At 54.9% G+C, this 24,747-nt stretch overlaps 2 protein-coding genes and 1 long non-coding RNA gene across 7 annotated transcripts; 1 reads left to right on the top strand and 2 right to left on the bottom strand.

Annotated features, from left to right (window-relative positions):
- Positions 1-32: 32 nt before the first annotated feature.
- EPN3 (epsin 3) lies at positions 33-9,255 on the bottom strand. Of its 5 annotated transcripts, none has more exons than XM_083805700.1 (10): positions 8,967-9,195; positions 5,740-6,389; positions 5,329-5,447; positions 4,074-4,157; positions 3,670-3,777; positions 3,457-3,541; positions 2,925-3,218; positions 2,010-2,120; positions 1,390-1,611; positions 33-1,240 (listed from the first exon to the last, which is right to left on the bottom strand). In XM_083805700.1, exons 2-10 carry the CDS (start codon positions 6,308-6,310, stop codon positions 924-926), a joined length of 1,911 nt encoding a protein of 636 aa, XP_083661826.1. In that variant the 5' UTR covers positions 6,311-6,389; positions 8,967-9,195; the 3' UTR covers positions 33-923. The 5 variants fall into 5 exon arrangements, with proteins under 5 accessions (XP_083661826.1, XP_083661827.1, XP_083661828.1 ...); XM_083805701.1 differs by lacking the exon at positions 8,967-9,195 and adding an exon at positions 7,753-8,024; XM_083805702.1 differs by lacking the exon at positions 4,074-4,157 and having other exon boundaries at positions 8,967-9,255.
- Positions 8,336-14,624, top strand: LOC310884238. The gene is made up of 3 exons (XR_014574091.1): positions 8,336-8,474; positions 12,061-12,217; positions 14,117-14,624. It is a non-coding gene; the product is annotated as an uncharacterized lncRNA (long non-coding RNA).
- MYCBPAP (MYCBP associated protein) lies at positions 12,973-24,587 on the bottom strand. Its single transcript, XM_083805693.1, has 19 exons — positions 24,275-24,587; positions 23,729-23,853; positions 22,978-23,137; positions 22,762-22,865; positions 22,083-22,257; positions 21,640-21,755; positions 20,767-20,917; positions 20,377-20,492; positions 19,580-19,680; positions 18,823-18,934; positions 18,311-18,494; positions 17,601-17,788; positions 16,885-17,031; positions 16,424-16,705; positions 15,480-15,601; positions 14,631-14,746; positions 13,998-14,131; positions 13,611-13,796; positions 12,973-13,112 (listed from the first exon to the last, which is right to left on the bottom strand). Exons 1-19 carry the CDS (start codon positions 24,294-24,296, stop codon positions 13,008-13,010), a joined length of 2,646 nt encoding a protein of 881 aa, XP_083661819.1. The 5' UTR covers positions 24,297-24,587; the 3' UTR covers positions 12,973-13,007.
- Between the last annotated feature and the right edge of the window lie 160 nt (positions 24,588-24,747).

Raw genomic sequence — 24,747 nt, 5'->3', positions numbered from 1 at the left:
CCTCCCGGTGTAAGGAGGCGGCACGGCAGAGCTCGGTGGAGAATTTTATTGTCGTACGGTCGCTTCACGGGGTCCTAGGTACAGCCGCGGAGCCCCCGGTGCCGTGCAGCGGGTGCTAACGCACGCACCGAAGCGATAACGCCTGCCACCCCCCCACCCCCGACACCCCCTGGACCCCCCCCAGGATTTCCCCAGACCCCCCCCTTGGCCCACCCCTAACATCCCCTTGACACCCCCCGAGCACCACCCGCCTCCCCACGCCAACCCCAGGCAGCGGCCGCTGGGGTCGGGAGGTCCCGGTCCAGGCTCTGCTCGAGGCTCCGGGGGGGGCTCCAGAGATTTTGGGGGGGCACAAAGTCCGCTGAGCATACAGGGGGTGCGGGGCCGGGGCACCCCCGGCTGGCAAATAACACAGGTGACGAGAGCAGGGCCGTGGGGCCAAGCGGAGCAGCGGCATCCAGGAGAGCGGGGAGAGCGCGAAGCATTCGGGGGGATGAGATTGGGGGGGGGGGGGGGGGGCACATTTCAAGGGAAATAGGAGCAGAAAGGGGAAAGCTCCAAACCCTCCCCGGCCCCGGGACCGTCCCGTAGCGCAGCCGGCAGCCCCGGGGGCTCCATGCAAGCGCCGCGACAAAAGGGAGCGAGAGCGTGGTGCCGGCGCTGGGACCCCCGCCCGATGCGCGGGACCCCAAAAACGAAGCCCTTGCGATGGCCCCTCCGCCGGTGGCTGCGGGGGACACCCCATGAGGCCGGGCTCCTCTTGCGGGTTCCATGCTGGCTGCCCGTACCCCCGGCGCGAGGCGTCCTCCGCTGCGGCGAGCGACCCGGCTGCCCTAAGGGTCTCTGCAGGAGGAAACGCCGGGGGGGGGCCGTAACAGCCGGGGAAGGGGCGAGAGCCTACACGTGCTGCTGGTCCAGAGCCTTCAGAGGAAGGGGTTGAGGCCCCCCTGCGAGGCCGGGGGGGCCGGGGGGCCGCTCAGCGGCAGTAAGGGCTGCGGCAGGGTGCTGGGGAGCTCGGGGAAGGGCCCGGCGCCGGCCTGGGGGAAGGCACTGGCGGAGGCGGGGAGGGCGGCGGGGACGCTGCTGAGCGGCAGCGGCAGCGAGGCGCTGTAGGTCATGGCGTTGACGGGGAGGCCCGCGGGCAGGCCGGGCACGGGCGAGCTGGTCCGCATCTGGTTGAGCGTGGGCTTGGGCTGCTCGGCGAGGCTGAAGGGGTTGGTGGGGGACGGCGTGCTGAGACCTGCAAGGAGACAAGGGGGTGCGTCAAGGTGGCTGCGCGTCCCCACACCCTCCTCGTCCTCTTCATCCTTCACCCCGAGCACCCCTCTCCCACCCAGCCCTTTGGGGACCCCAGGAGCAGCAGCACGGCCCCGGCACCCCGGGACCTACCCGAGAGGAAAGGGTTGCGCGTCTTGGCTGCCTGCGGCGGCGCGACCAGGGAGTCCAGGTTGACCAGGGAGGAGGCGGCGGGGCCAAGGAAGGCCTCGGGGGTTTTACAGTCCTTCCGCTCCTTGCAGGACTCGGCCAGGGAGTCTGCCAGGTTGGTGAGGTCGAAGCTCTTCGCCCCGTCCTGCTTGGTGCTGGGGAACAGGTCTCCGAAGGGGTCCAGCTCTGCGGCAGGGGAGACGAGATGCGTGAGCCACCCGTGGGATGCCGACAGTGACGTGATGTTGTGCCCTCATCCCCCCCCGGGGCATTTAGCAGCACATCTTGCCAGATTGCAGCCTCTCTGCAGCAGGGCTGAGGCTGCAGCACCACGGGAGGCAGCAGGGATCGGGGACGGGGGTGCCCACAGGGACCGGTGCTACCCCCTGGGCTGCGGGGCACCCGAAGGCCACGGCACGGGTGGCTGCACGTGGGGACGAGCTTTGGCCACGCCAGCAAGGAGCCATGCACAGATGCAGGAGCAGCTCCTGGCTGGCCACGGAGCAGCCTCCCCGCCGGAGGCAGGGACGGAGAAACGTCCCCGCCTGTTCAAATCGGCCCCTGCCCGTGTCCCCGGCGCTTACCCGCGGGGCTGCTGGACTTGGCCGAGGAGGGCAGCTGCGAATGCTCCGGCTCCGGCTGCTCAGCCGCCTCGGGAGGTTTTGCAAACAGGTCGAAAGCGTCCCCCCCTGCAGCTGGGGTGAAGAGGTGAGACTCGAGGAGGGGGGGGGCGAGCGGGAAGGCGAGGGGTGGGAGACGTGCGGGCGTGCAACGGGGGCTGCGGGGCTGGGGTCGGCAGCGCCCACCGGCCCACGGAGACTGGGATGGGCCAGAGCAGGAGCTCAGTTGCGAGCAGGCAGTGCTAGCCAAGGCAGCGGGGACAGGGCGGCCAGGATGGAAACAGCACGAGTAGACCATATTAACAACCAGTGCTTGCACCCAGGGCTGATTCTGCTCTCGCCCCCTTAGGGACCAGAAGTTAGGGCAACTCCCTGTGCATTTGGGGCAGTGGAAACAGGACTGCCGTGAGGTGGGAGGAAACAACCAAGGAGGAACCGAGAGCAGCACCGAGCTCTGAAACCCACGTTTTTCCTATAAACAGCTCCCCACCTGCAACGTGGCAGGTGCGAACAGCAACCGTCCTGTCTCGGCGGGCACAAAGGGGAGTTTCGGGGGGGGGAGCAAAGCCAACAGGTATCGGGGGGGGGGCACCACCCCACTGCAGGAGCGCTGCTGAGGCTGCCACCCACTCCCATGGGAGGGCTCCGTTAACTGTGCCGTGTTAATTAAAGCAGCCTGACTATTGCGGGCAGAGAGAGAGCTTAAAGGTACCCTGAAGTCTTCGGCACGCCAAGGAGCGAGTGGAAGTCCTGCAGGAGGTGCTCGCGGAGCTGGCTGTGGGACAAGGGGCTCCCGGGACACCCACTCCCAGGACGGCAGCACCAGCCAGCGCCGTGCACGATCCCCAGCAAAACCAAATCCCCGCCCGAGCCGCTTACCGGCGTTAGGAGGTGGCTCAGCCACAGCAGCCCAAGGGTCGGTCGCCGGCACAGCACCGGAGCCCTGGGCAGGAGGGGACGTCGTCCCCCAGGGGTCCCCAGGAGAGAAGCCAGAAGGGGCAGGTGCCTTCCCCCACGGATCGGCGGCGGCGGGGTGGAAATCCCAGGGCCCGGCAGGGGTTTGCTGGGACGAGGCGCTTGCCTGGGGCAGGGGCTCCCCGCTGCCGGCCGGTACGGGCACCCAGGGGTCCGTCGTGCCGGTCCAGGCTACCGGCTCCGCTTTGGGTTTCACATCTGAAAGGAGATGAGGGGAACGGGGTGGGGGGCAGAGGGATGCCGAATGTTAGGGACGCACCTGGGGACCGTGGCTTCCCACCAGCATCGCCACCCAGGCGTGCAGAGGACAGGGCAGTGGTGGGAGGAGAAGCCAAAGGTCCTCATTGCTGAACGGGTGGGAACTGGGCAGGGGCAGAGGCCGGGGAGAGGTCTGTGCCACTGCCACGAGCTGTGGCAGACCTGGAGCAGCCCCTACCTGGCACATCCCATGGGTCGACAGACGTGTGGCTGGAGGGGGCTGGCACCGGCCCGAATATATCTGCCAGCTCCAGGATAGAGGACTGCAAACAGAAAGGGAATAAAGGCGTAAGGGAAGCACAGCGTAGACCTGGGAGCCCAGCCCAGGGCTACAGCATCACTCGGGAGCTCTAGGCTGCATGTGTGGCCATCCAGGGCCCTGGTGCTTCACCTGGCTTTTCTTCATCTTATCCTCTTCCTCCTCTTCCTCCCCACCCTGGGCAGTCTCCTCCAAGGCTCTCTGCAGCAGGGAGTTCTCCCCTTGCCAAGCCCTCACCTCCTGCAGGGACAAGGGACGGGGCCGTGAGCGGGCCGGGGCCCCCCAGCAGACACCTCCTCCAGGAGACAGACCCAGCGCAGGAGCTGCCACCGCATCCCCAAAAAGTCCCAGCATCCGAGCAGAGGTAGCTCCTCCGGGGCCGAGCCCGCCGGGAGAGCACGCAGCGAACATCCCCGCAGGAGCGAAAGCGAAGCGGGCGCCGGAGCGGGGCCGGCAGCGGGGCCGGCGGCCGCAGGAGGCAGAGAGAAGCCCAAGTGCAAGAGAGAGGAGCGCCTGGGGCTGCGGGGCACAGGTACCTTCTCGTGCTCCTCTTTGCTCAGCGCGAGCGCTAGCTGCAATTGCCTTTCTTCGTCTGTACTGGAAAGTGGAGGAAGTGGCTTCTGCCAACAGAGGAAATTGGGTGAAATTTCAGCTCGGCCTCAGCTTGCCGAGCAGCTCGGTGGTCGCCGTCCTTGCCACCAGCATCCAGCAGCCCCTCGCCTACGTGTGCAGCGTGCCCACGGGCTTGCTGCGGACCCCAGCTCTCCGGTCCCTGAGCAGCCTGAGCTCAGGAGTCCGTCCCGTCCCCTCCTCTGGGGTCCAGACACTCAGACCCGAAGCACTTTTGGAGAGGGACCATCCCCACACCACCACGGCAGCCCTGATCGCCGCCCCACGATGCTCATCCAGGGCTGGGAGCGGGGATGCTGGTGGGGGTGTGCATGTGCACGGCTGTGCACGCGTGTGCGAGCGTGTCTGCATGTGCACAGCCCAGGGGGGCTCCGAGAGGCAGCACTTTCGAGAGCATGTTCCTACAGAGCTCATCGCAGCAGCGAGTGGAAGCTATAAATACTGCATTTCCAGGCCTAAAATAGGGATACACACATGCTGTTCAGCCTCCAAAAGAGCCACCAGGCAGGGGAAGGCGGGCAGCGGCGAGCACTGCCTCTGAAGCGTGTCCCCTGCCCCGGCAGGACCGAGGACGCGATGCTGGGTGCCAGCCCCCCAAGGACACTGCCCACGTCCTTGGCGTGCCCGGCCGTCCCCGCACGGGCTGTGCCAGCCAGCGGCAATCTCGGCCGGTGTGCAAATAAGCCGTCCCCAAAGAAAAGGGGCAGGTAGGAGGGGGGACAGCCCTGGGGGAGGCTGCACAGCTGGGGCTGGGGCTCATTTGCTGCCCACATCCCCCCTCGGCTCCGCCAGTTGGAAAGGAGCGGCCGGAGGCAGAGGCAGCCGTGCCCCAAGCAAAGGGCAGCGCAGCGGGACGTATCGCCTCCCGACGAAGGCGAGGGAAACGGGACGGGGGAACCAGAAGACCTTGGTGGATGAGGGCAGCTAGGTTTGGTGTCTCGGCCATGGCGCTGTCCCTGCTGGCATGAGGACGGGCGGCACAGACAGCCGGTGCCCCCGCTGCCCGCTGGTGACTGGGATGCAGGCACAGCGCGAGCAGCCCGGTGCGGTTGCGGGTCTGTGCACAGCCCTCGGGCAGCCCCATACCCGCCGTCCTCCACAGGGGCCGAGCCCCCGCAGATAAGCCCGGGCACGGGGCAGACCCCAGCCCCACGGCCCTACCTTCTCGGCCTCCTCCCGACTCATGGCCAGGGCGAGCTGCAGCTGCAGCTCCTCCTCGCCCGTCGTCTGCGGCCTCGCTTGCTCCAGGTCAGAGGCGAACCGTGGGGATGAGGACGATGCTGGGAGAGAAAAGAAGAAGAGGTGAAGGAGCAGCGTTGGGACTTCAGGGAGATCAGCCACCCGTCCAAGCAGCCTCCCCGACCCCATCCACAGCTCCAGAGGTGGTCTCCCCAAGGGCCACACCCCCAAATTAACGCTTACAACCACCAACGAGCTGCACGCCGCAGCCAAGCATCACCACCACCACCCCAAAAAGCGGAGGGGGAGCACCGGGTGGGCGCAGTGAACCTCACACAGCACCCACCTCAAACCGCACACAGCTCCCTCCTCCTCCCCGCCATGAGCACTCACAGTTAAAGGAGGAGGGCGAGCCCCGCGTCCGGCCGTAGTCGTCGCCGTAGGGCGAAGTGCGGCGGCCGTAGGCGGCCTGGTGGCTGCCGCTGCCCATGCCCTCAAGGGCCATGCGCTCCTTGGTCTGCAGCGCGTGCGCCCGCTCCTGCTTCAGCCGCTCCTCGTCCTTGAGCAGCGCCATCACCTGCTTCACCTTCTCCCGAATGTTGATGCCCTGGTCCTTGCCGTCGCGGTCCACGTACTGGAAGTCCTTCAGCGTCTGGATGGTGTAGAGGTTCTCCCGGCACTGGTGGGTCACCTTCTCGGAGCCGGTTTTGATGAGGTAGTCCAGCAGGGTGAGGGCTTTGTACACGTGGCGCCAGTTCTTGCCGCTGTCGTTCAGCCGCCGCCAGATCATGCCCATGACCTCGGCGAAGGCCACCGTGTTGAAGGTGAGGTCCGCGATCTCCGACATCAGGGAGCTGGGAGGCCCCCAGGGGTCGTTGGAGGTGGCCTCCCGCACCTTGATCTCCGCCTCCGAGTAGTTGTGCACGATGTTCTTCACCTGCCGGCGCAGGGCCGAGGTCGTCATGGCTGCGCGCTGCCCGGGGCCCGCCGGCGGCGGGCGCTCGCGGCGGGGAAGGGACGGGCGCTCACGGCCTCACCGGCACCTGCAGCGGGGAACGGGGACACAGAGACCTCAGCACCAGCCCCGGCTCACCAGACGCCCATCCCAAAGCCCTCAGCCGGCACCGAGGATGCTTCTCAAGGTGGAAAGGCCCGTCGCCACTGCATCTAACGCTCACCAAAAGCAAGAGGCATGCAGGATACTCAGGGTGGAAAAAATATCTTACAGAAAACCAATACCTAGCACTGCAGCGCTGCCAAGAGATTTGGCTTCGGATTCAGCAACATTTGGATGAGCTTTTACCAGGCGCTTCTGCTGCTACGAGCACCCACCTGAAAATGGCAGCTCCCTCCTCCAGCCCCAGGCTGCCTCCGGGCCCCAGCCCCCTGCAGCGGCCCAGGGGGGCTCCCCTGCACCCCCCGAAGCTCCCAGCACCGCCAGGACACATTGGGTGAAAATAAAGGCCTGGTGTGACTCAGAGCCTGCCCTGACGGTTTTGCTGAGCAAACTTGGTGATTTTGCGTCTGGGATGGAAACACGTGCTGCTGTGGGGTTGCTAAATCAGGGGGCTATCCTGGTTGCTAAACCAGGGGGATATCCCGGTGCCAGGCCAGCAGACAGGGCGGGTAACACAAAACCCCCTGCAAAATCCCCAGATCCTGCCCAAGCCTACCCTGTGCACGGGTGGCCGCTGTTGAAATGTGCCCACGAGGCTCCCGGCTGACCTGCACCCGCATCCCCTTCCTGTGGGGTGGCCACGAGGCACCTGCGGGCACCCTGACGCTGCTGCTTGTCACCACGGGTCCCTGCCGTGCCACCAACCAGGGCTGGCAGGGCCGGGAGCTGCCCCTGTCCCTTCCTGCTGGGAAGTGCCCATCCTTCGCCAGCAAAACCACGTGGCTTGTCGTTGCCCCGTTTTCTTGTGACCCCATCACAGCTCTGTGCCCTGCTCCATGCTGGTCTCACCTGCGGGGCTGTCAAACACCACTACCCTCACTGTCTCGGGGGACCAGCAAAGCCAAGAGGCAGAGGCTGGAAGCAGGCCGGAGCTCCCCACAGCCGGGCTGGGAGCTGGGCTCCTCGCAGAGCTCCCACCCCAAAACTCACCGGCAACGCTTCCCCGCTCCGCGATAAGGCTGCCGGGCACAGCCCTATCTCCCCTGCCCAGCCACGAGCGCGGCCGGCGATTACCGGTGCCCGTCCCAACACCCGGCTCACGAAGCCGGCACCTCCCTGCGCCGCAGCCACCGCGCCGCGGCCGGCCTCACCGCCGGCACTGGGCTCTCGAACTCGGGACGCCGCTTCCCCGGCCGACACAGAACCACGCCGGGGCCGTGCCGACGTGCCCACAAGCCACGCACAGCACCCGCCATGCTCCCGTGCAACCCGTGCAACCGGTCCGGCACCTCCTGCTCTGGCGGGCCGGCGGCACCGTGGCTCCGCCGGCGACGTCCCCGTGAGTCAGAGCAGCCTGGCACCGCCGCGCTCGCGGGCGGCCCAAGTTTCTCTCCCCAGACGCTTCCCTGTATCGATTTCCTTTCGCAACGCCGCTGCTCGGCGCGGCCTTTGGATCCCACCAGGAGAGCCTCGCTCGGGCGGCCGCGACGCTGGCGCGGAAACGCCTTCGGGACGAGGGCAGCGGCGCGGCAAAGTCCTCCGGGACTTGGCTCCGCGCTCTGCTTTCCACCGCCACCCCTCAGGAAGATAAAGTCAGCTTTCCAAAGGTGCCACCGGCCCAGCAAACACCGGCGCGCCCGTCCATCGGCCTCCGGGGAGGGCTGTCCCCTCCTGTCCCCAGCGGGTCCCCATGCCCGGGAGAGCCCCAGCCCAATGCCACCGGCTCCGGCACCGCTCGTCCCGGCCGGAGAACGGGTCCCAGATGGATTTCACCAGGCTTCCCGCGAAGTCTGCGTGGATAGAGCTGGGAAAAGGGGTTGGGACAGCGGGTGGAGGAGCGCGGCCCTGGCTGGAGCGCTGCCAGCGGCGTTGGAAGCAGCGGGTTTTTACCCAGCCCGGTATCCCCCCGGAATATAAAGGCAGTGAAACAGAAGCTGTGCGGGAGATAAGGCGGCAGCGCCCGGCAGCTCATATGGAATTACTGCAGTGACCTTGAGCTGGAGGCTGCCAGGTGGGAGAAGGACACCGGGGGCTGGGGACAGGTCCCCATCGCCCGCGTCCCGGCGCAGGGCACTGCGGAGGCTGAGGGGATGGGGGGGGGGGACGACACACACGGGTGGGGGGCAGGAACGGGGTCAGGGGGGAGCAGGAGGGGCTGGGGGCACCGGGAGGGGGCACGGGCAGAGAGGACAGGGGCCGGGGGCACCCGGGGGGGCTCGCTGGGTCCCCGATCAGGTGCGGGGCCGGGAGGGAGCAGCGCCCGAAATGGAGGCAGAGCCCCCCGGCGGGCAGCACCGGCGGCTCCGGGGGACCGGCGGGGACCGGGACCCTCCCCCGGTGAGCGGCGGGACCCCGGCAGCCCCCGGTACCCCCCGGTACCCCCCAGCCCCGTTCGGGCCCATCCCGGAGCCGCATCCCCCGGCATCCCCCCCCTGCGCTCCGCACCCCCCTGCGGATGCTCGGGGCTGTCCAGAACCTTCCTCCCTCCCTTCCTCCCTCTTACCTCGGCGGAGCGGCGGGGCCCCGCCGCGCACGGGGGCCGGGACCGGGACCGGGACCGGGACCGTGCACGGGGGCCGGCACCGGCGGGAGCGCGCAGGAGGCGGCCGCAGCCCTCCCGCTGCCTGCTGCGCGCCGCCGAGCTGCCGGGCAGGCTGGGCAGGTCCCGGCTGCCCGCCTTAACCCCTTCGGGGCCGACCGAGCCCCGGCCCGGCCCCCTCCAGCCCCTTAACGTGGGTCCCCCCCCCGGCCCCGAGACCCTGAATCCACCCCCCCCACCCCCCCGGTGCGCTAACCCCGGGGGGGATGCGGCGCCGAGCCCCTGCCCCGCCGCATGCGGGAGGCGGGGATGCTCTAAATGCTCAGTCACTGCCCCTCGCTGGCAGGCTGCCAGGCGCTGCTCGCTTTTTTTTTTTTTATATATATATTTTTTTGATTTTTTTTTCCCTCCCCCCCCCCCCCTTATTTTTAGACAGGAACCAGCCATCCCCAGGCTTGGAAGCGCCTCCGAATGATGCTGACCTCCCCCCCCCCCCAGCAATGCAGCTCCCTCTCTGGTACCCAAGGCCGCCGCTGCAATTTGAGTTCGGCAAAATTTTTGCCCGGATCTAAATTTGGAGCGGATTCTTCCCCTGCTCTGAACAGCTCCCAGAGCCTGGCTCGGGGAGAGAGGGAGGCATCAGATGACATTACAAAATAAGTCATGTCTCTCGATTGCTTCAGTGCCACCCCCACTCTCCCGGCCTCTGCCTTCCATTTTAATCAGTGACAGGCCTTCAAGTATTATGGATATATATAATCTTTTTTAATATCACTGGCATTTTCCATAATAGAAAGCATCTCCCGGGTGCCGAGGCACTGGGGAGGGGATCGCGCCTCCCTGCTGCTGCCCCCACCACGGAGCAGATCCATCTCACCCCAGGCCCTGCCTTGGGTCGCGGGGAGAAGCCAGCAGGGAGGCCCTGGGCTTCCAGGGGCTTTGTGGATCTCATCAGCCCGGCTTCCCCGGCAGGCTCAGGCCGAGCAAGCTGAACACGCGCCCAGTCCCGCTCTCGGCTGCGGCCTGTGGGAAGAGCGCTTCGCGCATCCAGCCCTCCGTCGGGTCAGCCAGGAGAGCGGCCCGCTGGGGCAACCCCGAGGGAAGCCTCCCACCGCCCCGCTCCTGGGGATTTCTCGCCCTCTCTTCTCCACACTTCAGCTGGGGCAGAGGGCCCAGGAAGGCAGCTTGCCGCTCTTCATCCTCTCTGCTACAATCAGCAGCAGGACTGTGCAAACGTGGGGGTTTTTGGGTGGTCTACACCCTCACTATAGGAAGTGGTGAACCAGCGAGGCTCTAAAGCTCATTTCCCTCAGCTCTGGTGCAAGCTGGCTGCTCACCCAGGCCCCCTCTACAACTGAGAACCTTCTGGAAACGTGCCGTCACCTTCCGCTCACGGCCTTTTCCTGGAATCCCCCTTCCCAGCCTCCCTAACAGCGATGGTGTCTTCAGGCCCTGCGTCACGTGTTGGTTCTGGTATGCAGCCTGCAAGGCCAGGGAGGTCGCTCACCTCAGTTACGCAGCAAACAGCACGAATTATTAACACTAATACAAATAATGCCCACGTCTGGGGGAGGAGAAGGAGCGCTCTCCTTGCTAGGACGGGCACAATGGGGCCTGGAGCACCCCCACGTCCTTCAGTGCGCGGGGCTGACCTGCTCACCGGGTTTTGGGCTCCAGAGACAGAACCCACACCTCAGCACACAGCAGGACCGTAAAATAGGGATACATGTTTCTAAGGGTGTGTTTGGGAAGCTGGTTCTAATTTTACCACATTTCCAGTCACGTAACTTGCACCAATCAATGTAAAAAATAACGGAGCTGGCTCAGCGTAAGATACAGCAGCCAGGGAGCAGAATATTGCACTTATTGGCCCAGCCCAGCCCTTCCTGGGCTCTGTTTGTATATTGTCCCTGAGGAGGTTCTTGTCCAAGGCTTTACGGCAAAAAAGTATAGTATTTTATACATAAAGTATAAAAAAGTATAGTATTTTATATATACAAAAAAGTATAAGTATATAAGTATATATAAGTATATATATAGTAAAAAAGTATATACAAAAAAGTATTTATGACAAAAAAGTATAGACTATTCCCAGCATGCAGATTTGTTCTTCTTTGCAGAAAATCTTATGCCACCATCCCCAGGCCTCCAGGCTCCTCCCTTGGAACGGGAAGGAGAAAACAGCATATGACAACCGTCCATCCTTTAGTATGTAACTAAAGGGAAATTTTATTTTACCTGTTTTCTTACTAACAAGATTTTCTGGGAGCAGAGCTATACATGGAGCCTGGTTTCTATAGGCTGGACCAAATGCATGGGTCTTGCAACTAGGCTTTGCCATCTTTTAATGTGAGACTACCAAATGGAAGCATTCCTGTCTTTGAGACAATCACGTTGTCTCTGTTACGTGCAGACTGCCTCTTGTCTAGAAGACAGATGGCTTGAGCTGTTTGAGTTGGGCATATTCACAAGCTGATAATGATCTCCAGGGAGGCAGGAGCTATTGTCAGAGCCTGCGAGACACACCCCAACTTCAGGCCTTTTTCCTCTCTGATTCTCAAAATGTTGCTGAAATTCTCACTCCAGTAATGCTGAGCAGAGACATTCCCTTTGTGGTTCTGTGCCCGCTAAGCCAGAAGAGGCTCCATCCTTCCACAGAAGCCAAATGCTTCCTCTCACCCTGCTGAGAGAGAGCATCTCAGAACATGAAAGGTCTCACCTGGCCAGCAGAACAAAATAAGCTACAATTTGCCCAGAGCTGAGGGGAAGAACAGACACTTTCTCCAGAGATAGCAAATGAGTTAAAACAAGAAACAAAAAGAAAACAACTCTGCACAAGGAAGTTATTTTGTACTGCATGTGGCTCTGAGACGCGTGTCGGTGTGGTTTCCCATGTAAAAGAGCACGTGCCTGAGGCACACACACCTGGTGTAACCGTGCAGCGATGTACAGAATTTGTAACAGTAATGCTTAGCATGGATATGAATCTGCTGTCTAAGAACCTCAAAGGTATCATGAACCTCAATTAATAATCTACATTGATGTCATTTATTTACAGGGCCAAAGCCTTTCTGGGGAATGCTGTCCAGCTGCTTGAGCAGGAAGGCTGCACTTCATCCACGTACGGTGCCAGGTCAAGGGAGACCCTGCTTGCTCTGCCTTGGAAGACTGCTTTGACCCAACCCCATGAGCAGAGCATACAACATTAAGAACGGGTATGTTTCCACAAAAAAAAAAAAGCTCCATTCCATCTGTGAAGCACAAGGAAACCCAGACAGAAAGAGGTGATAAGCAGAGATGCACACGCAGGCTGATAGAGACAGGAAGGGTGGCTCTAACACAAGGCCCAACCCTGCTCTCCATATTTATAGCATGAATTTCACTCATTTTAATTCAAGAGTGATTAGTCTTGGAAGTAAGCAAGTAAGAGTTGACTCAGAAGGGGGCATGGGTACATTAGGCTGCATAAAAAGAGACTGCATGATCAGCACATGAATAGTTGTGTGTGTAAGAAAAAGCAAGGTGGCACATCCTTCGGAATAGTGCATTTTCACTGAGATCCTGAATGCCCCAGAGAAGCTGCTGTCAAGAAGTCCTGAGAGGAGACTGGACAAGCAGTCGAGAATATGATCAAAACCAAGATGGATTTTTCTAAGCTACTGTCCTAGTACTTGGGCTCATGAGTACAAGGAACACTCTACTTGCTTGCTAGCCAAGCAAGATTGAAAAACAAAGACTGACACCTCTCACCCTGACTGGCACTTTTAAGTTTTTCTTCCTTATTAGAGATACCAGTGTTTTCTAGTCTTAATGGTTTTGGAGGCTGTGGTATCTCTTGCCTTGTCTCTTATTGGCAAGTGACCACCTGCAGAAGTAACAGATGATCTCGCAACAGTCTTGCATCACAGAAGAGCGGCACCCCACTATTTGTAATCCCTTCATTACTTCAGAAAGAAGAATCTCCACTTGATCTGTGTAAAAATGGTTATTTATTTAATTCTATGTCTAGTTACAAAGTGCTTCACTCTCCCACTTTAGAACGCCCTTTTTCCATAGCTCTTCAAATAAAGAAACCATTTTGCTCACCATTGAATCCAGCAGCCCATAGACCTGCAGCAGAAATTAACAGACGGTTGCAGTGAAAATGCATGATGAAATCTTAATGACATGACTGACAAAACAGAGATAGTTTCTCATGCAGGAGCATATAAACGTACAGGCACGCACACAACCACATAAAAGTGGCTGCCTGCTAGCAGATCTTAGCTCTAGTAATAACTTTTCTGGCTATGAAGTGTGTTTAACATTATCCGAGATACAATTAATTCTGCTGATCCCTCAAGAGTCCGCAAGCATGCTAAAGGCATCCCAGATAGAAATCCCGCATGTGGCTATGCAATGCCTGGATTTATGCTAACAGGCTCCAGGCTGCAATAAAGGACGTCTTACCTTGTATTTCACACTTACCTTGCTACAGAATTATGGACATACATTTGTCAATTTTCTGAGTTTAACAAAGTGCTTACTGCTCTACCTAAGCTTCAGCACAAGGTTACGAGCAAAGAACAAAAACAAGAAAACAAAGCTATAAGCTTTGGCCAGACTCACTTCAATGTAAAGTTTTTCCTGGTATGTCCCAAACAAAATAGGGTCCACCTGGTCCTGAGGAGGTTCAGTGGGATCTGTAACTACAGCTTCTGCAGGTTGTGCTACCTCTTTCACCTTCTGTGATAAAGTGGAAGATTTCAGCTTCTTCTCATCTTTTACTTTTGACTTTCTGCTGTTTGGACGTTCCTATTCAGGGACAGAGAGGGGAAAAAAAAAAGATGACACAGATCAGTACACCTTTCAGATTGTAGCAAGATGCACCCAGCAATCAGCACCTCTTTTGATGGATTGGAAATCAGCTCAAACTCAGGATACGCAGCCTCAGAATGCACCACACTGTCACCAGAACCCAGTGCTCAAGTTTTCAGCAGGCATCCCAACACTTACCTCCTTCTCTTTCCCTGCAGTCTTAGCTGTTCTTTTTTTGTCTTCTTTATCCTTACCACCAACTGACCTTCTCTCTTCTTTCCTACTGGTTATTTTGTCTTCTTTTCCTCCTTTTATAGGTTGTTTTACTTCTGCTACAAAAGAATTCCAATTAACCCAAAGCAACATTTTCACATCCAGACAGACAAGCCTGCTGCACCTACGCACTGTAAGCATATTATTTTTGCCACATATTTTGCTCTTTTTAATTAATCTGAGCTGTACTGCACTGAAAAACAATGACCTTGAAGAGTACTTTGTTTAAATGAACAGGTCTCAAACATACATCGGAACAAGCTTATATAAGAGATAAAAATGCGATAAATTTTTTTCAGTTAGTCAGTGTGAAAAGCAGGGCTAAAATCCAGCTAAATTAAAACGCTTATTCGTTTTTCTCCATGCACGTCCGTGTTTTTAATACCAAACCTCAGATCACAACTATTATCTCACACACTGCTGTTTTTTCTGATGCATTTTCTTATAAAAGCTTTGAGGTGAAACAGCTGACGTTGCTATTTCAGTTGCAACTCAGCAAGTTTTCTGGATTGCCACCAGTCCATGGAATCCACCTGCTGTGCTAAAAGCACCATTTACCTGTTTCCTCTGGAAGAACATCTACACAGGTGTCCTTCTCAGGCAAGCCAAGCAGGGATCTCAGCTTCAGAGAGTGACTCACCAGACCATCAATTGTTTCACGCCACAGCTGGAGACTGAGAAAAGTACCAGAAACAGAAGGGAGACAGCACAGCAATTGGGCATTTTGGGGTGGAAAGGTAGGGGCAAAGCCATCTTTTCACCCAATGCCCAGGAGTGAAGGCACCTTTCAGCTAAAAGCTGCTCTGTCCAATTCAATCAATACAATTGCACCTAACATCTGAAAATCTGGGCAGAGGGAAGCTACGTTACTTTCCTTGGGTTTGCACGTCAATGGGCTCACACGGACCCATAAATATTACGGGGTAACTAGGTCTCCTGCTCTTCAACATGACACACTGGTAAATCAGCACTGATCTGCTGCCTGTACCAAGAGGAACCCGCATTCCTGTGATTTAGAAGCAGCTAGCAGCTGTTGATATGTTTACAGTCTGAAAGCCTGAGCGAAGAAAAAAGAAACTGCATGAGGGAGGATACAGTTATCTGAGTAAAAGGGTACAGAAAATTACCCAAAGATTTCATAAACATATCCTAGAATAATCTTGCCAGAAATAACCTTGTGTACTCCCCTAAATTACATGAATATTCTAAACTTATCTCCAGAAAGAAATGGCATTTGGGTCCTAGACAGCTGCTACAATTACTCTATTAAAAAAAAAAAACATAAAAAAAGACTTCTAGACCTCACATAATTATATGTGCTTTGAATCACAACACTTGCAACTGAACTTGCTAAGGCTGTTGATCATACAAGGCATTTATAAGCTTTATCTTGCACAGGTAACACACCAGGTTTGATACAAAAGGTCTGACTGGGTTGGCCTCTGTTCGACACACAGCTCCAGCGCTGCTTTATTGAGCTGGGTCAGTGCTTCTTCTCGCTGCTCCTCCTTCGGGATCAACTTTATAGCCTGACTTGAGAGAAAAAAAAAACACTTCTCAGTTCTCCTTCCCAATTGTCTGGTCCCTGAGCTTAACGAAACACACCACGGATCTCTTCCTGGACACCAGTCTGAAACCAGGTTGCACTGGGCACTTGCACACCCAGACGGAGCTGGAGATTTGGGCAAGGTGCACAGGTTACCAGAGATCTGAGAAGCAATCCCAGATCTCCCAGTTAAAATTCACCCACTGTAAGCCCCTCTGCAACTCTACAGGTAGAGCAAGTCTAGCACGTTTGAAGGCCTTCTAAGAGAGAGCTCTTCTAACAGCAGAGAAGCAGCAGAGGTTTCCAAGAGAACACTACAGAAAAACTGCTGACAGAATCCAAACCACTCTCGCTTTAATCTAGGGAGGTCTGCATTTTATCCATAGCCTGTCGTGAGTGGCCCCTTAGAGCTCTGATGAATAGGGAGGACTCTCCAAGGAGAAGGGCCCTTGGGGAAGCCACAGGAGGCTGTGGGATTAAGCCTGCCCCCCGCATTCAGTTCTGGGATGACAGAAAGCTAATGGGGGAAGAGCTTAAAATATCTATTACATTGTCTGGTTCTCTTTTCTTCGTCACACAACAGCCCTCAGAGCCTCTCTTGGGAATTTCTTTACAAGAGCACTGAGGGTGTGGTCAGCAGAGCCGATGTGCTTTTCTGTAACACACGTCATAAATCATCTCAAACTCAGAGAACATTGGAAGCAGACCTTTGGGTGGGCTCATGCTGGGGTACGCCAGACTATTTGTAAGGAAAATGGAAAGCCCATCGGTTTGTCATTGCGCCAGAGGGAACAAGGGCGACCACCTGCTTAAAGTCCTCGAAGGAAAAGTTCCACGCTGAGGGGCCTGGCTCTTCCTCTTCCACCTTCACTTGACTCGGAGTCACATCGAGTGTGTTCTTCCAGTCTGGGATCTCTGTAGCACTCCCCTGAGTGCAGAGAGCCTCCGAGACACTCTCCTGGAGCTGCATGTCCTCCACGCTGCTCTTCGGGCCTGAGGGCACTTTCTCCTCGGAGGCTGAAGGGACGGTCACGTGCTGTCTCCACAGTCCCTGCAGCTGCTTAACCACTCGATGCTGATAATGCAACTTTGATAACAGGGGAAAGGTAAATAGCAAAGTGAGTTATGCCTTTCCTCTACAACGCTAATTGTTAAAGCCACTATGGCAAGCTATGTCAGCCCCCAGAAAGGCATGGATGCACTAGCCCTGCAAGTTTTCTTTCCCTGCTATTTCAGCTGTGTAGCCCATTAAATAGCAAGCTTCACCTTGGGATTCTTCCTGTGGAACAACTCTTCCTCTGTGACATAGGCATCCACAGGAGATGGGGTGCGCTCTGGGGTCCGAATTCGGACAAGAAGTTCCTTCAGAGTCTCTTCTACTATAGCAGCACCCTCTTGAGCAGCCAGGTCAGACTGAGGCAGCACAACAAGCACAACATGAGTCCCCCCTCCGTGTACAAGTGCACAAGCAAATTCACACCCACGCTACTAACTACATGTATATGTTATACAGTATTACACGGAAAAGAATAACTGCAAACCCCACCACACCAAGCAGTACTTACGGCAGCTTTTCAAATAAGCCCCACAAAAAAATCCCCAACAAAATATACTTTCCTATGCATAGTGTAATTTTATATTTATACTTTACTTGATATCATACTGTATTACACACAATCCTATCCCCACTAATTAATGAAATTCATTACAAACAGAAAAATCTTTTTTAAAAGGACCAATGTGAACAGTTCAGGTGGCATAACCACATCTTTAGTAATAACATTACAATAGATTGCAGAGTTCTTCGATTTTATTTTGCAAACCTGCTTAAATACATACAGACGTTCTGTAAATAAATAATCATCTCACTCTCAGCCTTAATTGCAGAGCAATGAAAATACCATGTCTTCCACTCCCTCCCTTGTCCTCTATTTGCATATTAAGTTCAAAGCTCACATTTACACAGTTACATGCTTGGTTACCTCCAGTTTCTCTCTGAGGTCAGCCAATTTATCCTCATACACAGCAATTCCCCAAAGGGTCACCTGCAGCAGAGCTCCTCCTAATAACAGAGGATGTGTCCTAAATTCCCAGGACTCACTGAAAATGCCAGCTCTCTCTGACTTGAAAAGAAAGACAAACTTTCTAGTTTCTCCAGGCAAAATTACACCTGAAATTAGAGAGAAAATACATCGGTTTGTAAGAAACCACCTGATTAACATGGCCCTTTTCCAGTCCCCACCGAGTGTCCTCATCTCTTTGTAAGACTCTTTCCCCGTAGCTTAGCTGGCTATCACACCTCATCCAACAATTTTACTCCTTCCAGATTTACACCAGTTACCATGTTACTGAACTGGTATTATTTCCACTGCACGCTCCTTTTACAGGAAAGCTCAGTACTCCCTCTGGTAGCTCATACCCAGTTTGCCATCAGAAAGTGATTCACTTCGCAGCTTTCCACCCATTTACGTTCAGAGCAGGAGCAACCTCCTTTCCTTCAAGTCCCATGAAAAGGATCTGCCTCACACACCTATTTTGGTGTGAGTCAGCTCTGACAGCCAGGGTGGCTTCCTAAGAAGATTCACCCAGGAGGCTTGCTCTGCCATTAGTCAGACTCAGCAGCTCAGATAACACCTGAATATGTACTCTCTGCTCTGTGCACAAAGGTCTCAGAGCTCAGCAGTTCTCATACCTGGTCTGGCATCAAAGTAAAAACACTGTATCCTCTTGGTTTCTCTGGAGGGAATCTGCTGGAGAAGCCTCCTCCAGCTATACCAGATGGCAGCTGTGCCATCATTGCTCACCGTCAGGAAGCTTTCGGCTTTTTCACCAGCCACAGTCTCAAAAGTGAGACGGGCAGCAATGCCAACTACGTGCTGTAAGGAAAAGGACAAAGATAACAATTTCTGCTCTGTCTTGCCTGAAGTCATACCACAAATAAGGGGTTGAACATCGGTCGGAGAACTTGTAAGGCAGGTCCAATGAAGTGGCCATTATACAGAGTGCACCTGGGAATCTGAGCGTCACGCCACAGACAGAGCGATCACTTCTGTTTCTAGACCTCTCTGGAGAAAATGCAGGGACACTATTATGCTCAGAATAAATCCCCCATTCTCCAGCCTGAGAGTGACACTCATTGTACAGCCGTGACTTGGGAACTCAAGCAAGCTGAGCTCAACAAAACAATAAAAAGTGCACAATTACCCTGCAAGAAGTGATGCAGTTGATCCAACGTGCAGGCTGGCCACAGAAATCTAAAGACGGACCCCATACTGCTTCTGGAACCAGATCATAATAATCCCCTAAGGAGTCACTGCTACAGAAAACAACAACAAATGTTTCCGTGGAGTAAAATTCACTTCCAGAGGTGGGAGAACAAACGGTGGTTTACAAGACCTTGTAAGAAATAACCCCCTACCTAATGCTTTTCCACAGAGCTCTCTCTCTTTACAGACAGAGCCCTGCAGATGTGGCAAACAAACTCCAGCTAATGACTTGCCACTACCAAAGAGGACAGGACAGCCAGAACAACAAGGAGAAGACTGGTAACTGCATAAGGAAGGCTGAGGGTATGACTGAATACGGAGAAAAGGGGTCCTCCGCTACAGATGAAGAGGGCAGGGGAAAAAAGGCAAGTTGATGATGGAAGCAGAAGGCTGCAAAGGGACAACCAAATGGAGATAATTTAGAGCACAGTCTCCACCCTGCCCAATGTAAGCTGAGGAGCCACACAGAAGGAAGACTGGAGGAAAGGCCTCAGAAAACGTTTCTGGTTCTTGCTCCTTGGTCATTAGGCCTCAAGGCACAAAGGAACCACTCGGTTCCTAAACCTGGCGATTTTAATATTGGAACATGCCTCTCATTGTGCCCCTGTGCTCTGGATAAGAGCAGCTACAGAGATCCCTACAGACGGATGGTGCACACCCCAAATTCTTTATTACTGTCATGAAGTAAAACTTACAGGGTCTCAGACTCTTCAGAACCGGTGGAACATGGAAAAGACTGCATTGAGACAGACGTGAAAGGCTGCCCTTTACCGATCACCTCCAGTCCATCCAGATCCTGGACATACAGAGAAATGACCAACCCTCAATCTCTCTTTTATATAGAAAAGTCAAATACTGGACAAATGTACCAACTGAATCAAGTAAAGTGAAGCTCCCATACCTCACTCTTCATCTTAATGGTTTCTAGATGTATCCAACAAATGTGTAAGTTAGACAGGAAGTAACTGGTTCTGAGTCTCCTGAGAATCCTATATGACAGTATTCCTCACCACGGATGCTTCATGGATGGGAAAAGTCTCCTTCACACATCGTTCTCATCCCCAGAGCCATGTTTTGGGAATAAAAAGGTGAGGTTTATTCAGTTTTTAAAAGGAGGGGCTAACTGCCTTTGGATTTCGTATGCAACCACATGGGTGAAGGTGTCTTCCTTCTGCCCTAAGGCACAAAATCAAAGCCCTACACCAGTATTTGGGGTTTCTTTTTATTGTCCGTGTCTTCGCAGCTGTATGCTGCTGGTTCAGGGTCCTATTCTGAGGCTCCCAGCCCAGTCCATGCATCACTTAGACAGGCCAGACATCTTTCACGACCGTGGCCCTTTGGAAATGTGGAAACTGCCAAGATCAGTACTGCAGGGCTAAGCTTTAGATTCCTAATGCTTTTTCAGATCCAGTCCTTGGCAATTTTATGTTATTCTACAGCATTTCACAAGAAATGAGAGACACAAAGAATACCCTTGCTCCTCTAGTCTTACCGGCTTGTAAAAGTCTAGCTCCTCTAGGACAGATTTTAGCTCCTGCCGTCGGCGTTTCAGGAAAAGACTCTTATCCCAGGTTAGACGGAAAGGGATCCTCGTCGGAGGTTTCAGACCTGTGGAAATACCCAAGAGCTCGCTATCTACATACCCACATGCCTATTTATTTCACTCAGATCTAGTAGCATGAGTTTCATTGCAGCAGTACCCTGGGTGCGTCACAGAAATTACAGCAACACAGCCTTTCATGTAGCAAGCTTAACTCTGTATTACTGGCGGCCCGACTGAAGGTGACTAGCCAGTAGCTTGTGCTACAGCTGCCAAAAGGGATGACGACAATGTGAGCCTCTGCACTATGAATGCTATAGCCTCTCCGCACGGCTCCCTTACCCGTTTCCATTCGCACAGTGTGGGGTTTCCCCACGTGAGTGACTGGCGCTGGGTAGCCCCGTTCCCTCTGAGTCAGGGTCAGCATCAGGCCAGTGAGTTCATCTCCGATGCGCTCGGGCTGGCTCCAGAACTCGCTTCCTGTTCGGTAGCCCTAGGGCAGAAAACAAGGCTCCCACCACTAATTTCAGAGATGCTGAGAAAATAGCTTCCTGCTGTTTTCACAGGGACTAGAAGCGAAAAGGAAGGTGGTGTCCAACACTGCTTGTGAGGATATTTTAGAAGTCTATAAATTATTCCTTTCTGCAGGGTAAGCCAGAATTTTTAATCAGGCTGCTGTCAAAGACAAAAGAAGACTTTCTTCTATCTAGTGCTACACACAGGTTGAATGATACTAAAATAATACAGCACATAAATTAGAACCTTCGAAAGAATTATAAATGTAAAAGAAGTTACCATAAGATATTCCCATAATCCTCCTGACTTACCCATACCCCTTTCTCCATGTAAATTCCTAAAACTCAAACCATCAGATCTTTCTGGCCCTGGAACAACTGTGGCACATCCCCAGTACCACGTCCAGGGCATGTCACTGCAGTAAGAATCACGAAATGGCATTGCCCATGTACAGCAGCTTGTTAGCAAGGAGCCAAAGCGCACCACCACTTCTGTCTGACTGGTACGGATGGCACAGTTCGTGTTTTCATTTTTAAAATCACTGAAAGCTCTGCTCGCATACTAGGCTGAAGGACTCAGAGTGAATGACTTCGATAAGTATCTAAAGACAGAGCCGCACAGATGTTGTTCACAGCACCTGTGTCTGAGCTCTTTCACAAGAGCAGAGCCATCCTTGTGCGGAACAAGTGGGGCTCTCACCTTTCCGGGAAACAGGGCAGGGAGACTCCGGTCAATGAGGTCACGTTCTTCCTGGATTTGTCTGTAATCCTCTGAGACGCTCATCAACAACTCATTTTCTGGCTTCTGAAGAATTTCTGTAAAGAAGGAATATCAAATGTTCTGCACTTCTTCTGGGTGCAACCTCTTCTATTGTGTCTAGGTGTAACCCCCTTATACTGTCCCCTACCAGGTCCCTTGTCCTTCCCCCAGCCAGAACCAGCAGCTCGCCTCCCCACAGCACCCAGGGCCCTCTCCAGACCCCGTCACCAGCAGCAGTGTGGGGAGCTTGGAAAACATGGAGGCAGGCTGTAAATGGCAGCAGGACCAGCCCTGGTTGGCTCTGCCCACTGAAGAGTGTTGTGGTGCCATCAAACAGCCCCATGTACACAGAATTTATAGAACAAGGCCTCAGCTCCTCTCACCTCCTAGATACCTCTCCTGCTTTTTCCTGAGTGCCATATTACGGTGCCAGTTCTGGAGAGCTCTGTGCTCTGACGGTGGGATCTGACGGACCTTTTTCTTTGTCTCTCCTCCATGTTCTTCTTTTAAAACTGCTGCAGTAACATTTTTACGAGGAACTTCAATAAAATCTGCTATCTGAAGAGAAATGAAATGTTAAATTGACTCTCAATGCACACAATGCTAATGCAACAAAAAATGGGAAAGCAGAGGAGAAAAGAATTCTTCAGACTGGCAGCACCTTCACCTCATCACTCTGCGAGGAACTAAAACGTGGCATTAGGAACACACTCAGAAAAAAATGGAAGGATTTAGCTGAGTAACTGGACTCAAGCTTTGGCAGTGCTGCATCACCAGCTCTTCCCATGCTAGCCTGATGCCATCAGCAGGAGCACAAATGGAAGAGGAAGCCTCTGTAATTCTTCCCTCCATGACCTCCGCCTGCACACATGACTTCAAAACCTGCTGGAGCAGTTTCTCTGAAGGCAAGCCCCGCAGAGTAGGACAAGGCAGGGAAAACCACACCTCAAGCCTGACCTGTTCTTGATAGGTGCTGAAATAAATCAAGAAGTACTTTACACATCACATTCCACCTCTAGAAAAGTGCTGCACAGCAACATTTTCGTAATTTTAAAATCCAACCTGAGTGTTTCCTCTGGCCAAGGCTTCCATCTTGAACTCCTGGAGACTTCCCAAAATGTGGTGAGGAAGAATCTCTTCACAGCCATCACCAAACTGTCCTGGTCCTACAATGAAAACAAACGAGCAAACAAATCAAAACCAACCCCCAAGACAGGTGACTAAAGCTAGGCTTGACAGAACCAAAAATCAAAGGCAAAATGTGGAATTTAACCATACCAGAAAAACTCAGCTGTTCCTTGGGTGCCCTCGGGAAGACAGGATATGCTACCAGAAGATGCGCCTTCTTTTTTGCCTCTTTGGGCCGATATTTTCGAATGAGGAATTTCCTCGTAACTGGAATTCTCCCGGCATCGTGGGGAAGGTGTGGAGCATGGAGCTTCAAAAATAAACATCACGACGCAATTAGCGACACACTTACTCACCTTCATTCCTTCTGACCCTTCCAGGATACACAGCCAAGTCCTATCGGTGCACGCTGCTCCTCCTCAGAGAGGCACGTTACACGGCTGCGGGGATACCAGTTTAGTTTCTGCCTCACTCTTCTTGACTCTGCATTATAACTGGGACAGGGGAAAGAGTTTTAAATTGCTTTCCCGATAATTATCTGCTGTGTCACTCCGTGTCAAATGCTTCCACTCACATAGCTTGACCCGAGTTTTGGAAAGCAAAGCGGTGGTAGTTACTAAACAAAATACTCTTCTCATTAGATCAGGAAGTTGGAAATGTAGTTCCAAAAGGGCAGGTGAAAAAATCATGTCGGGATCAATAACCCCGTACTTTTAGAAACTGACAAGTCACAAAAAGCAGGACAGGCAAGAGGGAATGAGAACTGAACTCTAGCAGCAGATTTTGGTTTAAATGAATGCACAGGACCCTCTGTTAAACACAAAAACACCAAAATAAATAAATAAAAAAATACATAAAGTTTCAGTGAAGGCAGCTTTTTCTATGAGTTAAAATTACATACTTTTTCCAGGTCCTCTAACTTAATTGCAAGTGCTTGGATGTCATCCCCTCGCAGAACGTATGGAACAGGCTCTGGCTCCTCTGGAATCGTTGAGAAGGGTTGTTCACATGCCTTTTCCTTCTTGTCTGAAACACAGAAGGGAAGACCTCCCCCTCATTCTCCCAAGGAAACTCCATCTTCCTCTCTCAGCCTGGCTCAAACCGTTTTTCCAGCTGAACTGCTTTTTTGAGGTTACGCGGGACAATTAAATTCAGCATCTCTCACGCTTGGAAGATCAAAGTTTAGGAAGCTACAGGGACCAAAGTGGGTCACTAGGATTCAGCTGGGTCACGCACTTTGTTCTAGGTGACAGCAAACTCATGAGATAAACGCTCTGTGCTATCTGCACGTAGAAGAAATCTCAGAAATTTTCCTTCCCCCGTTCCTCGTACAAGCACACAACTTCGACGCACTGCTGCACTGCATCGCTCACCAAGCAAAACAGCCACAGAAAGCCACCACCCTTCCAGATCACCCCGAATACCAAAAAAAAAAGCCCTTCAGAACCGTGCACACGCTGGGGCAGCATCGTCCAGAACAACCCCAAGGCAGGAACCAGCTGGAGGCAACCTCGGATTGATTTTGTATCTCGTTTTATTCTCGACCCGTAAATCCCCCCAGCCAGGAGTGCCTCCTTTACACACAGACACGCACACACGGGCCTCTCCGGGTAACAAAGGCAAAGGGGAAGGGGCCGCAGAGCGGAAGGGGCCACTTGCGGACTGCCCCCATCTATGTATTGGGGGGGGCAGAGGTCGCAGCACCCCCCTCACACCAGACTCGCCCCGCAGCGCCCAGCCCGCGGCTCCGGCCCCAAGCGGCCCCCGGGGGCCGGGCCCGTACCCGGGGGGGTCCCGGAGCGCGGCTCCCTGCGGCCCTGCCCCGCGCCCGAGCCGCGCCCCCGCAGCCCTCGGCCCTGCGCCCGCATCCCGCGGGGCCGCTCCGCTCCGCGCCGCCACGGCAACGGCGCCGCCGGCCCC

This window comes from Anser anser, assembly GCF_964211835.1.
Source record: "Anser anser genome assembly, chromosome: 19".
Lineage (NCBI taxonomy): Eukaryota > Metazoa > Chordata > Aves > Anseriformes > Anatidae > Anser > Anser anser.
This window is presented reverse-complemented; position numbering and strand designations above follow the sequence as displayed.

Excerpts from the sequence above, each read along its gene's own strand:
- MYCBPAP (XM_083805693.1), bottom strand. The coding sequence starts at position 24,296 with ATGCTGCCCCAGCGTGTGCACG. Across the intron at positions 23,138-23,728 it reads AGTTAGAGGACCTGGAAAAA|CTCCATGCTCCACACCTTCC; the intron begins GTATGTAATTTT and ends TTATTTTTGAAG. Across the intron at positions 14,747-15,479 it reads GACCTTTTGTATCAAACCTG|TCTCCAGCTGTGGCGTGAAA; the intron begins GTGTGTTACCTG and ends TACTTTTCTCAG.
- EPN3 (XM_083805700.1), bottom strand. The coding sequence starts at position 6,310 with ATGACGACCTCGGCCCTGCGCCGGCAGGTGAAGAACATCGTGCACAAC. Across the intron at positions 4,158-5,328 it reads GTCGGGAGGAGGCCGAGAAG|AAGCCACTTCCTCCACTTTC; the intron begins GTAGGGCCGTGG and ends CTCTGTTGGCAG. Across the intron at positions 2,121-2,924 it reads TGAGCCACCTCCTAACGCCG|CTGCAGGGGGGGACGCTTTC; the intron begins GTAAGCGGCTCG and ends TCTTCACCCCAG.